The sequence below is a fragment of the Oreochromis aureus genome, linkage group 19, assembly GCF_013358895.1.
Source record: "Oreochromis aureus strain Israel breed Guangdong linkage group 19, ZZ_aureus, whole genome shotgun sequence".
Classification (NCBI taxonomy): domain Eukaryota; kingdom Metazoa; phylum Chordata; class Actinopteri; order Cichliformes; family Cichlidae; genus Oreochromis; species Oreochromis aureus.
Window position 1 is genome coordinate 20,778,597 of NC_052960.1, and position 13,291 is coordinate 20,791,887.

The 13,291-nt window shown below is 41.5% G+C and overlaps 1 protein-coding gene across 11 annotated transcripts in view; it reads left to right on the forward strand.

The window, feature by feature from the left end:
• The window catches only part of esrrb (estrogen-related receptor beta), a 44,338-nt gene that overhangs the window by 3,001 nt on the left and 28,046 nt on the right, over window positions 1-13,291 (forward strand). Inside the window, exons 1-3 of one of the 11 annotated variants that reach the window (XM_039603184.1) lie at window positions 240-563; window positions 3,890-4,036; window positions 4,130-4,198. The exons of 3 other annotated variants lie outside the window; for them this stretch is intronic. In XM_039603184.1, the coding sequence (XP_039459118.1) occupies window positions 514-563; window positions 3,890-4,036; window positions 4,130-4,198 (266 nt within the window). In that variant the 5' untranslated portion in view covers window positions 240-513. Of the gene's footprint in view, window positions 1-238; window positions 564-3,889; window positions 4,037-4,129; window positions 4,199-4,247; window positions 13,186-13,291 lie in introns of those variants that run through there. 7 more of the 11 variants (XM_039603185.1, XM_039603186.1, XM_031730988.2 and 4 more) reach the window with 7 other exon arrangements.

Here is a 13,291-nt window from a genome sequence, read left to right on the forward strand (position 1 = left end):
CCTTGAGTCTTAAAGAGCCCTATCCCGACCATGGAAAGAGTCATTCCTCTTGCTCGCACTCTCATGCTCTCTCCATCTTAGCGCTCATCCCGCTGCTGCCTGCGCTTCTCTGTCTCTCTCACTCTCTCTCTAGCTTTCTCTCACCCCCCCACCCCACCCCCTTTTTACCTCTCCTGTCGATCTGTCCCTCCCCCCTTCACTCTCTCTCTTTCCCCCTCTCTCTCTCTCTCTGTCTCTCACACACACATCCACTCAGACACACTCTTTCTCTCTCTCTCCCACTCATATATACATAAACACACGCGCATACACAACACACATGCTCAGGCACACACACGCCCACTCAATCCATCAGAGTCCAACATACCTGTGCAGGCTGGGGGAAGCGGTGCTGGAGGGGGTTTTCGGCAGCGTTGTCTCTGAGGGTGCTTTGCTATCATTTGGGGAAGAAGCGGGTCTCAATTGTTTTCTCTTTCCTCTTCCTCTCATTCCTGGAATGCTAAAACTGGACTGATGGACATTTCAGAACTTTGTCTTCCAGACCCTCTCAGCTATCATAACCAGTAGGTGCACTTGTTTCTCTGTTTTCCCCCTTTTTTTCCTTTTTAACCTCTGTGTTGTAGTGCCGTTGATCCCTTTGCTTTTTCCTGTATTTTCCTTTCATTTTTCTTCTATTTAAAAAAAATATAATCTGCTCTTTACCTACTATTCTTTTACTTTTCTACTAGTCTAGGCGCTGAACTTTTAACTTTCTAATTCCTGGCTGTTCTTTTTGTATAGCCTCTTAACACCAACTCAAACTCCTTACCTGCACTTTTTTTCCCGTTCGTTGTTTTGAGGGATTTTAAATATCGTTGGACTTGACAGGATTGAGCAGTAGAGCAGGTGCAACTGTGTAAATGCGTGTATGGGTGTGTGGCACATCATGATGTATGTTTTATAAATATCTTTCAGAGCATGGCTGATTGATTTAACTTGGCCCTTTGAAGCAGTGTGTGTGTGTGTGTGTGTGTTTTCCTTTTTTCTTTCTTTTTTTTTTACTCTATAGAATTTGGGGGGTGCCTGTCCAGTTTGGTTAGGAGCTTGTTTGCTGATGGCTTTGTCCCTAGATTCGGCCACCCAGGCAGACTGAGAATGATATTATAAAGAGGAGAGATTAACGTGAATCCGTAGAACTGGAGAAGATAAATTACACGCTGTAATATATATTTGTAGCCAGGCAAGACGAATGAAAGGACCCTGTAACCTCAGTCAGGCGGCAGGTCTGTCCCAGTCAGCGGCGTGCCGGGCAAGCTGCTGTCTCGACAGCTCCTGGCTGCTGGGACAGTCTGGGCTTACAGTGCCTTCACCAAACTTTTTAAATCAACCAATAGCTTACATTTAAAACAAAACAAATTACCTTTAGTTAAGGTATTTTTTTAATCACTGGTTTTCTTTGTAATAATTATTTTTCTTTTTTGGAAACAGTTTTATCATTATGGTACAAATATATCTAACAACAACCAATAACAGATACTGTATGAAAACCACAAACTAAGACATTTGGCTTTTCTAAAGTTTTCTTTTATTAATTTAAGCAGGTGGTAATCATATATTCTGTAAATGATGATAATTATTAGGGTTATTATGTAGAAGTTTAAAGAAATTTCAGGAGTTTTTCCCTAATTACACAGTGTTTTATAATAATTTAATATTTTTGGCAAATAATTTTTTCTTATTAGTGTTGTTTTCATATTATTCATTTAAGATATGTAGTTTTTTTAAATTAATTAGATTTTAAAGAAATGTGATCACCTAAAATCATTAACAGAAAACAGTTAGAGCTCAATTCTCTTAGTGTTTCTTACTTTTTTGACTTTTTTAGTTTGAGCTTTAATCACTGCAAATTCAAAGTTATTCTAGGATACTTATAAATAATAAGGAATATATTCAATCTTTGTTTTTTTCCCCTTAAGATGTATTTTGTGTAGTTTCATTCTTTGATACATCTTAAAATTAAATTAAACAAACCCTAAAAAAGTGAACATTTCTATTGCATGTCAGGTACGATGAGCTCAAGTGTACATATCTTTTTTGTATTCTTTTGTCTGTATTTCCTAATTAGGAAAAGAAAACCACTGCAATTTTTATTTATTTTAGAAGAGCTTTACATATTTACACCAGTATGTGATCATTTTAGTACATGATATTAAAGTTTTCATTTTTTAATGGATTCATTAATGGTTTCCTCTAAAATCCAGTTTTCAGCAGAAATTGAACTATATGCACTGCACAAGGTGAAACATTAAACATTTAAATTTTAGGACAGTTTCAATTATGTCAAAAACTAATTGCTTAGAAAGTCTTTTAGTTTAAATCAGTTTGATCTTTCAGGTGTCAGAATTCAGATTTTTTCCATTGTATCTCTTAAAGAAATTACACATAATCTAGTATTTGTTTTGCCATTTTTCAGGTGTGAAAGAAGAAGTTTATGTAGCTGTGCTGGGATATTTTTTAGTAAAACTTCAAGAGTGAAGTATATTTATATATATTTGTTTATTATCACAGATGTAGTTATGTTGTGCTGATTTAAAATCTGTCTAAAATAGTAGGAAACATTACATATAATGTAGTGATTATGCTGAATACTCATAATAAATAATTATATTTGTACTTTAAAATATCGGTGAGCAGAAAATCTACTCTTTCAAAGCTCAGTTGTGAACAGGTGTTTAACATATTAGTAACTTTTTACTTTTCTTTTGAAACTGCAATCAGTAAAATCTATTTTAATATTTTTCCTGAACCAAAAATATCTTTATGAAGGAATGCTCAGCAATAATGTGAACATATATCAATCCCCCAAAACAGTTTATTTGTGGGCTCTTTTCAGCACATGCTTGTGTGCTGCTGGTAATTTTGGCTCAGCAGTAGCTCTCTGCTAATTATGCACTGGTATTTGCAGCCTCTTACTGAGCGCTGGATGCGGCCGCGATGCTTAAGTGAGAGGATTAGTAGAACGTATGTGCTCTATGTTATTAGCACAACAGTGTAGTGCCGTATCACTGTAGTACCTATACTGAACCGAAGGCATCAACACTGCCTGGGAATTAGCTGGAAGGAGAGTTTTTATCTTATAAACAGAAATGCTTCACTTGTTTCTTTACATGTTGGAAATCAATTGAAAAGAAACGTAGACGTTATTGCAACTTGTTCTAATAATGTTTTATGTCTACATTTGCCCTGTTATTCAGTTTTGCTTCAGTTGTTTAAATCCAAGTGTTTTTTATCGTGTAGTGGAATTAGATTCTCTGCATTCACTTGTGTTGCACTGGCTGTTGCACTCTCTTTAGAAACCAGCTCTGGTTGAGGATTGCAAGTGTGAGTTTTTCAGTGCTTGTTAGAAAACACAATATTAGAGTGGCAGCGAATTGAGATGTGACTTCTCTCTGCTTCTAAATGTTCCATCAACACCCAGGCTTCCCTTAAGCCCTGGCAGAGGCACTGCAATAAACTAACTAGGCTATCCAATTTCCCTTCATGAAATAAGAGCTTTTTAATGTATTTTCAGAGAAGCAGAAAGAAGTTAACACACAGTGATGAATTAGATTTCAATTTATTTGACTTCATTCCCAGCTTGCTGCATTAAAGCCTGCAAACACCCATCTCTAGCAGTCCGTCCACTTGATTCTTATTAGGTTTCAGAAAACAAGGCGAGGGAATTGCATTAGTGTATCTTAAGTTAAAAGCTCCTTGCTCTTTGACCAAGTGTTTCATTGTTATAGGGTTAATCAGATTTTTGCTGTCTTCATGGAGATGCTATCACAGGCTAGAGGCAGTGGTGGGTAACCAAAGCAGCCGTGCACAGACGCTATCCAGATGGGATCAGCTTACGGTAATTTGGTTTCAGAATACATTACCAGAAGAAGCTCCTGGCCGAGGATGGCCACCCCGCTATGAGCCAGGAGCCGGTGGCCTCTGTAGCTGCAGCATGGAGCCCAGGCAACCCACCTGTCCTGCTCTTACTTTCCTCATCTCCCAGAGCAAATTTTAGCAGGTTTTTTGGGATGTGTGCCTTTTAAAGAAAAACCTAATGTGCTTAAGCTCAGATTTTTGCCAAATTCTAAATACTTCTTCCTTGTACCAACAGGGCTTTGTTGTCCAATTCATTAGAGAGATTCCTGAGTCCACTGGCCACGCTGGAGCCCTCTCATTTCTGGTATCTAGTATCATTACTTTCACTGTAAATATGTCACTCAGCTCAAGCTGAGCGGGGGGAGCATGTTGTCTCTCTCCAGGCCAAATGGTGATGCAGAGTGTGTTGGCAATGTCTGGATAGTCTCAATTCTGTAGCTTCAGAGGTATTTGGGTTCATAGTTGTTAGTGCTGAGGCTGGCTTTTAAAGAGCTGCCAAATCAAGCACCTTCTTGTGTTGCTTTATTTCCCAGGTCATTAACTGATAAAATAAAAGGACAAGAGAAGGGTTCAGCATCCAGGCTGGTTCTTTTTTTTCTATATTTCTTTACTCTAACTTTACAGTTAAAACTTACTAAAGACCAGATTTTGAATGTTTCTTTTTAGTATTGGTCAGTTTTGGGAGATCATGCTGTCATAATAACATGCTTTCTCTTGAGAGCCTATTTGATGTTTGGCCTTTACATCTCTTGATGATTACTTACAATATGTCTTTGGATATTTTATAACATCCACCTGCACAGATATCACCAAATGTCACTGCATGCGTCCCTCCTGATTTCTCATCCATGGTAACCTTGGACACCTCCACCGCAGTGTGAGAATCTGTTTAAAAATAACCAGGCCCATTAGTCTAGAAGGATAATGCTAGCCTATGTGGGCTCTCATGCCCTTGTGGCAGCAGAGTGCTATCACTGACACAGTGCGTCAGCACTTCTTCCTGTTGCTACAACATTGAAGGGCTCCTCTTCATTTACACACATCCATGCATGCATGCATCCTCACACACACACATACACACCACATACACACAGTCACATACACACACCTACAATAGAAAGCGGAAATTGGGAAATACACCACGGTCAAGAAAAGAGCCGTTAGCATGAGCTGTTGAGTGTTGCATTACAAGAAAACACCACACGGTGAAGATTAAAAGCAAAATGAGCCGTAATTACAAAGTTTAACATTTTTTGTGCAAACTTTTTGCTTTCTATTTGATTGCAGTCACATTGTGCGACTCCAGGTTCAGTAATTCACACCTGGTTAAAAAATGACGTGACGTAAGGTGGGTAACGATATGGGTGTTTATCATTGAAGGCTATTGGTATTGAGCGGTCAGTTGTTTGAAGGTTATGTTTCGGAGCAGTAATTGAAATGCAAAATAACATTAAGATCGATGCTTAGCTTTGTTTATTTATGAAATCAATATTGGAACCGTCCATCACTGTAGCAGCTCTGATTCCTACTGACAGCTTCACCAGGTCTTCTATGCATGGTCTGCGTGAGCCTTCCACCCATTACAGCTTTTAGAGGAATCACGTTTTTTTGTCATCCCTCTTTGGAGAGCTGTGTTCGAATGTTTCAGGTTCATGTGCTGAAACACGCAGAGCACAGCCTTAAAGAAAGCTGTAGGGCTCAGCTTCATGAACTGCTGAAATTGTTAAATTGAAAACATGCTGCGTGTACAGAGGCTGTCTTACGGGTGTGTCTACGAGAGAGAGAGGGAGAGAGAGAGCACTACTATTGCTTATCCCAGATTTGCCCTGGGCAATTAGATGTAACCAATAATCACCCACTAACAGAACAGAGTGCAAAACGCCGGTCAATGTAGGCCTAATTTCTCTGTGCTTACATATTTGGACCTTGCTATTAGAAAAATAAAAGCAACTTTTGTTTGAGATTTTAATTCATGTAAAAAAAAATTTGAAAAGCAGTGCAAAAATATTATTGTTGCAAAAATATTTGAATGTCTTTGTCAACTAAGAGTTAGTGGAAGTGTTAAATGTAAGAACAACATTTTTCCACATTTACTTCTGAGTCTTTGGCGTTGTTTAGACTTCAATTTTTTTAAATGTGGAGTAATTATAAATTATAAATAAATTATACTGTATAAATCAGAACAAGCTTCTAATTTTTGTGCATGGTTTCCAAATAACCAAATTTTTGTCTGCTCTCCAAACTTTCAGTGACACAAATATGGAAGCGAAGGGAAAATTAAATTGTAACTGAATCTGAAAATCGGGCTGTTCACCCTTACTGTCATCAAGGGCAGTGTTTATTAGAGGTTAACATTTTTTACAACTTTTCTTGTCATATAATAATTAAATCTGATAACTGACAGATTTGTTAGTGTAAAAGTGTGTGTGTGTGTGTGTGTGTGTGTGTGTGTGTGTGTGTGTGTGTGCGTGTGTGTATTCCTCTGCGTCTGCCTTCAGTTTGTACGACTGTGTGCTTATATGAGTATTTGCCTGTTGGTCACAAAACATGTGCACATTAAAACGTCACCTTAAGAGACCGCCCTTGCATCCTTAAGTACAATCAAACGTTGACACACTGAGTGGCTGCTTGTCGAAACGTTGAGAGGCCCCCTCTCCCACTACATCCTGTGACGCGAGACGTTGCCAAAAACCGCGTCGCACGTTTAGATGTCAACCCCCCCACCTCCCCACCCCTGAAGGAGATGCATTAATTCAGGAAATATCCCCAAAGTTTAATTATTCCTGAATGGTGTGGTGGTGGACACAACCATATAAATCAGTTAGGCCCACCCGCCTTTTTATTACCAGCACTATTTATGGAGAATGTGTGGCAGCTGGTAGAGATGAGCCTGTAAAAAGCTAGAGGCTATTGCTGTGACTGTGTCGACTGCTGTGGCGTGTGACAGTCATAACAATGGTGTTTCTGAGTAACAGCAATTCGTTTTGGAGTCATCTGAATTGTGTGCCTCGAACAACGCTTTAAACGCGAGGAATCAAGTTACATCTTTAACTCACAGGTGTCGTATCGCGCGCCGCGCTGTGATTGCTCGCTGACCGTGAGCCTCTGCAAACGCCGTCACGTCTGAAACACCTGATAAACCTCAGATTTTTGACCTGTTAATTTTGCTCTAGCATTTGTGTACGTACGCGCGCGCGCGTGTGTGTGTGTGTGTGTGTGTGTGTCTGTTTATATTTGTGTCCTCTTCTGGTAAAGGGGATAATTTGTGGTGGAGGCAGGATTGGCTCTTTGTTTTAGGCAGGTAGAGTTTCCTCCTAAACAAGGACGGCCTATCAGAAGAAGATTAATGAAGTAATTTCATGCATGGCTCTATGCCTCCGTCCCCCTCTACGCACAGTGACTGTGTCTAAACCTGTGATTTACATTGCACTGTGTTAAATAGCCTTAACCCTTTATAAAAATATTTCTTTCTGTTTGCGACACACACACACACTTAGACACACAAACAATAAAAAAAATCATCCAGCACAGCTTGCAACTTTCTGTGAAAATTAGCCTTGTGGATCTGTTTTCTCTCTTGGTTTGCTCCACAAATATCTCTGAATGCTCTCTGAACTGCAATGCATGACTTTCAGTTATGCGCAAACTTTTTTCTTTTCTTCATTATTCAAATTTTATAATCCCACCTCCCTCCTCATGGAGCGTGCTGTGGTTGATATCTGTTGGCTTTTTACTGGATTTGTAGCAGTTAAGCAAAACTTTAGCATGTGGCTTTTATTGTGCAAAACTGAACATGTATATGAAAGCTGTTTTTTTTTTTTTTTTAAGAAAAAGTGTTAAAGTTCAGATTGTATTGAATCACACTGTTCATGTGGATTTGCATAGTATATCACTATAATGCATTCCTGAGAATATTACATTATCTTTACAATTTTAGAAAAAACTACTCATTGTTAGTGCATTTATTTGCACCTTGCTGTTATATGAGTTTTACAGCCAAATTTAATTAAGCAGTTTTAATAAATGTTCACATCTGTCATTTTTAAAACTGCCATAACATGACAAAGAAACAGTTTAGAGTTAAACCGTCTGTAGTAAAGGGGAGAAACCTCCATGTCTCAGTATCACAGGAGAACGTACTGTGATATTGTTGCCTGTGTATCAGTAACATATCACACAACACAGGGTTGTGTCCGATGTCATCACCTAACTCCAAGTTTTCTAGGCCCCAAGGCTAATTTTTTTTTTTTTTTGCCATGCACCATAATTACTTTTTGTAGTTATCAAGAGCCATTGTAAATTCATGTTGCTAAATTATACCATGACTGTGCCACATAATGGATGTAATGAAAAGTAATCTTTGGTAATGAAAAAGCAGAATTAGAAATTTGATCCCAAATGCACGGCAGGCCGAAATTATCCCTGAACTTCCTTTTTTACATACAGCGTGATGAGCTGTCCAACTCTGCAGAGAGCCTTTCCCACTGGTTCTGCATAGAAGATTGCTAACTCCTTGCTCTCCGTCATAAGAAGTTTAGACGGCGGTTATTTCCCCCCTCCCGACCCCCCACCCCCACTTCCACTGACAGAAGCTCTGTCATTAGCCGGTTGCTTCCCTCAACATCCTGAACTCAGCCCCTTATAAGAACAAGATCTGCCCAGAGCGGCCCAGACAGTTTACGTCAGACAAACAGCAGCGCCTGTGTCACGAGAGGCCCTCTCTCTTCTGCCAGCAGCGTCTCTAGAACAGGAAGGAGCGGGAGGGGCGATCAATAGATGTGATCTGCTTCTTGGTCGACTCTATCTTGTGGTGCTGCTGGAGCGTGGGGCTCATGTTGTCGTAGTGGAGTGAGCTCATGGCTTTATAAAGACTACAGTAACATCGCTGTGAAGCAGCTAAATATAATCCTCTGCTAGAGCACCACGGAGCAGCAGCAGCGCGGTCCCTGAGAAGTGGTAACCCTGCCCTGGCCCCTGTAGCCTCCCAACTATCGATCTGGGACCCTCACTCCCCATCACAACAGTAAACACTCTCTTCTCTGTATCTTCTAATGTAGCCCCTCACTTACTCTCTCTTTTCCTGTTTTTTCCCTCCGCTTTCCTTTTGTTTGCCTCCATAGATCTGCAAATCATAAATCTCTGTCAGCGTCTTCTGAGTGTCTGGCACATCCGTTAATAAAGATGCCCCTCCCCTCTCCTCAGGTCCACCCCCTCCTCTCAGTCCTCTCCCTGTCTCCCTGCTAGAGCAGGACTAATGAATGAGAAACTCCAAAATCAGGGGCCTCTCCCTCATAGATTAGAATGGGTCCCTGTGGAGTGCCGGTCTTGCCTCCAACCAAACCACCGCCGTCAGCCACACGACACACCACCAACCCCCCAAATTTCCATCTTTCATATTCTGTCTGCAGTGCAAATACACACTCGCATATGAGCGCATAAACCAATCTAACAGACACAGACACTTATGCACATTGCCCCAAGAGTCTTTTGGCCCTTATTCCCCTGGTGGTCATTAACCTGGAGCCAGTTAGACAGAGAGAGGCACACTACATATTTCAGCTAAGTGTGTTTTGGAATCTCCATTCCCTTCCTTTCTCCCAGGGGCCAAACCAACCCCTCCTTGAGCCTCGGTCCTTTTTCATTTACATTTTCCCCCGTGTGAATGCGCGGTGAGCACCCTTGGTGGCATTCAAGCCTCCGTGCGTGTTTCTGTGACTTTTGTGGGGCCGTGTAGATTTTGACCATGATTTTCGCTTTTACAAAAAAAATGAGTCCCTGGCTCTATGTGTGTGTTGGAGCGGTAAAAGGTGGCAGTGGCCCCTGGAGGAGAGGTCAGTGTGGCAGCTGCCAGCGGGTTCTTGGCTGTGGTGAGGAGGCTGCGCTGGGCTGCGAGGGGGTCTGTCAGGAGCTAATTGAGTTCGTCCTACCACCGCTGACTCTGGGGCCAGTGGCTTATCAGGCCACATCGCCTGAGGCTCACGAGACAGATCTGCCCCTACTGGGGCATCTGATATCACCATCGCCCTGCCTTGAGATGTCAACCCCCACCGCCAGCCCGTTCTTCCCCTTCGCTTGTGCAGTCTGATCAGGTAGCAGGGGTGTGACACTCTAAGATGAGGTGAGCAAATGTTATAAAAATTGTGTTTTTTGGCATCTGGCGGCCTTGAGAGTGAAAAGGACATGAGGAATTTACTCGCTGCTTGAGTTGAGTCTCTAGCGCAGGCTTGTACTCTGTGCTTGGGATTTTTACATGAAACAGGGAGAGCATGGCAGTCACACAGAGAAAAATGGAAGATGTCACTATCCTCCTGAAGAGAGCTGCTAGCTCTCAGCAGGCATACTTACAAATTGGCTCAATTAGATCCTGAATGTTCTCCGTTCTCATAACAGTGTCATCCAATGTTCAGAATTTTGCTCGCAGGCAAAGGGAAAGAGTCGAGATGTTAGGAAAGAGCGCTCCGTGGCTCTCCTCTCGGAAATCGCGGAACGGTGAGTGTGATACGAGCTGCCACATCATTAGGCCGGCTAATCCCGGTCACAGCAGCACTGGTGGAATGATATTAGGGATCTGAAATGCCGTTAGGAGGGCCAGGTGGAATCAGATTAAAACCAAACTGCGCAGTGTGCGTTTGCGGGCCCATAACCTACTACTCAGCATGAATTTTGATCGGTACAAAGGGAACAAAAGGAGGAGGAACAGAGGGAGAAAATGGGAGAGGGGGAGATACTGTGTCTTAGATGAGTGCTGCTCCTTTAGGCAGCCAGGCAGCAGATTTTGAAAAAAAAAGAGAGAGAAAAAAGCTCTTACCTTGAGGAAGGAAGAAAGAACTATAGATTTTACAGCATCAAGTCTCAGTTCAGCACACCCTTTCCTGTCTGCTCTGTCTGTGGCACACAAGCTAATTAGCACCTGCCCCACATATTGAATTATTTATCGGGACTATTGCTGCTGTCAAACAATTTAAGGTTCATAATTCATTTTCTCATACAGTTGTATTTATAGATTTAAATTGGCCCTGTCCCACTAGAGATTACCAATATTTATAGAAATATTTTCGACTGTTTGATTAATACGCCAGGTTCCCATGGTTAGTATTCCCTCAGTATCATTAATCAATATATGCAGGCTTGTTAAAAACATAAGCATAGCAGTGATATAATGTGTCATAGCGGCGTGAGTTAAGGGGATTCTAGCCAGCACATTCATTATAAATGACCACATTGAGCTGGAGGGGAAACAGTTAAGACACTTATGCAATTATGCTAAGTGTCACCCTCGAGGTGGCCTTTGAACTTGGGTTAAGCTTACTCTGAATTTCTGAAATAAAAGCTAAATGGAGCCATCTTGTGCTCCTATGTTTTAATATATAGCCTTTAATAAGCCAAGTGCAGGTGCCCTGTCGCGCAGGTGCACATATCCATCCTGAAACGGAGAACATAAAGCAGATGAACACAGAGCGTGCATTAATTTATGGGTATGTAATCTGCATTCGTTATTAAGAGCAGCGAGATCTATTTTAGAAAGGCATGAAAATGATTCACTTTTTTTTCCTGCAAACCATTTAAGAGTAGAGGTAGGTAATTTTTTTTAAAACGGTAATTCTTAACAACCACCCATTATACAGTTATTGCATGAATTGGTTAAATTGAGAGTAAGTGAAAGAAAGAGGAAATACAGCATGTATTGGATTGCTTTTTGCGAAGCAGGATGGCAGCTGTGTGTCAGTTTTATATTTTGAGAGGTTTTATATCACAAGAAGTATTCCAGGAGAGCTCGGGCAAAGAGCTTATTCCACAAGGTCAACGGTTTTAACAGGGGACGTTTTTTTTATTTTTATTATTTATTTTAGCAGTTAACCTTTTTGTGAATTTCCAGAAGTGCTAGGCACCTGGAGCTCCAATGAATATACATGACAGCAGGGAGGGGAAACCCGGGAATGAGATTTAATTTGACACGCTGACCCCCATCTCCACGGGCCCTGGAATCCAGGGTGAGAAAATAAGGTTGACCCACTGACCCCTGGGCCTGAACCCCTCCGTCACCCATCTTCACAATTAAATCAGCCTCAGAGAGCGAGAAGCAGTGTGGCCAACCAACGGCGGACACCACAGCATACGCTTCCTGTTTCCTCTGAAGTGCTCTGAGAGCAGTCCAGTCCGAAAGATTAGAGCCCAAGTGGGAAACAGCATCTTCTCCCCACGTTCATGGTAAACCTGACATGTCAAATATGTAAACATTACCGTTAGTTGGCAATATGCTAATGAAACTAATGTCTTAAAGCACAACTTGGGCTTTCTAGCTGCCACTCACGAGAAACCCTTGAAACTGAATTTGCATAAGCCACAAGGCTCAATTTTGTTAATGTAGGCAAGTGCAGGTAACCTTTCACCCCTTCAGTGGTACCCTCATGCATAGGGGTGTGTGCGTATGTTAGTGTGTGACCTCGCCTTGACCCCAAGAGGTTACTGTGTCTACATGGCATCCCCAGCAGATTGAGTTATTCATCTCCTCCACCACTTCACCTCTTCAATACACTCTATTTGCAGATGGAAAAACGAGTTGAGTGTGTCCAGGCTAAGTTTTTTTTTCCCCCCTCTTCGTTGTTCTCTTAGTGCAATTTCAAGTTAAAGGTTATAGTGCAGAGCTGAAGTAGATTTATATGGGCAGAGAGGATTTTGTGGCCGCAGTCAAAAGACTGCACTTTAGTCTGCACACGTTACAGCATCAGATTGCATGTACTCCAAAATACAGTTATTAGGCAGACAGTGAAAAAGTCAATATCTTCCCATCATGTTTCCTTTTGGTTGACTGCTGACTCAAGGAGACAAGCCAAGGTCCACTGTGCTCTGTAAACTACGGAGATGCCCCCATCTTTGATGTGTGTGCACGCTCTGTGTGTGTGTTAAGTCTTCCGAGTGCCCTTTCTCTCCCTCTCTTATTCTCTTTCACCTACCTTTTTCTTTCACTGGGTTTGTGTGGCGTACGGACTTGTGCCGCCGTGTTTGGTGTGTATTTGTGCTCTGAAGCGCTTTCGCAGCTGCTGTAATGTGTGGCTAATGAAGCACTTCCCTTCCCCCGGTTGACTGGTGTAAAGGGATTGTTAGGACACAGTGGTGCAGACAGACAGTTGGAAAGATTAAAAAAAAAACAGACATGAGTACATATTTAAATTTCAATTTTAAACCTAAGGCTGCAACCACACAAAACTTATCATCTGTCCTCTTCTCAGTTTCCTCTCCTTTGTGAAAAGAAAATCAAACACGTGTTTTTCCATTGTGAAACCTTTGAAAGTGAGTTGTTCTACTCTGTAGTTGTAAATAAGCAGTATGTTAGCGCTGATCCTTTCACACTCCATTCACTCAAAATTTCTCGTTAAAGGAAAGAAGCATTTCTGTT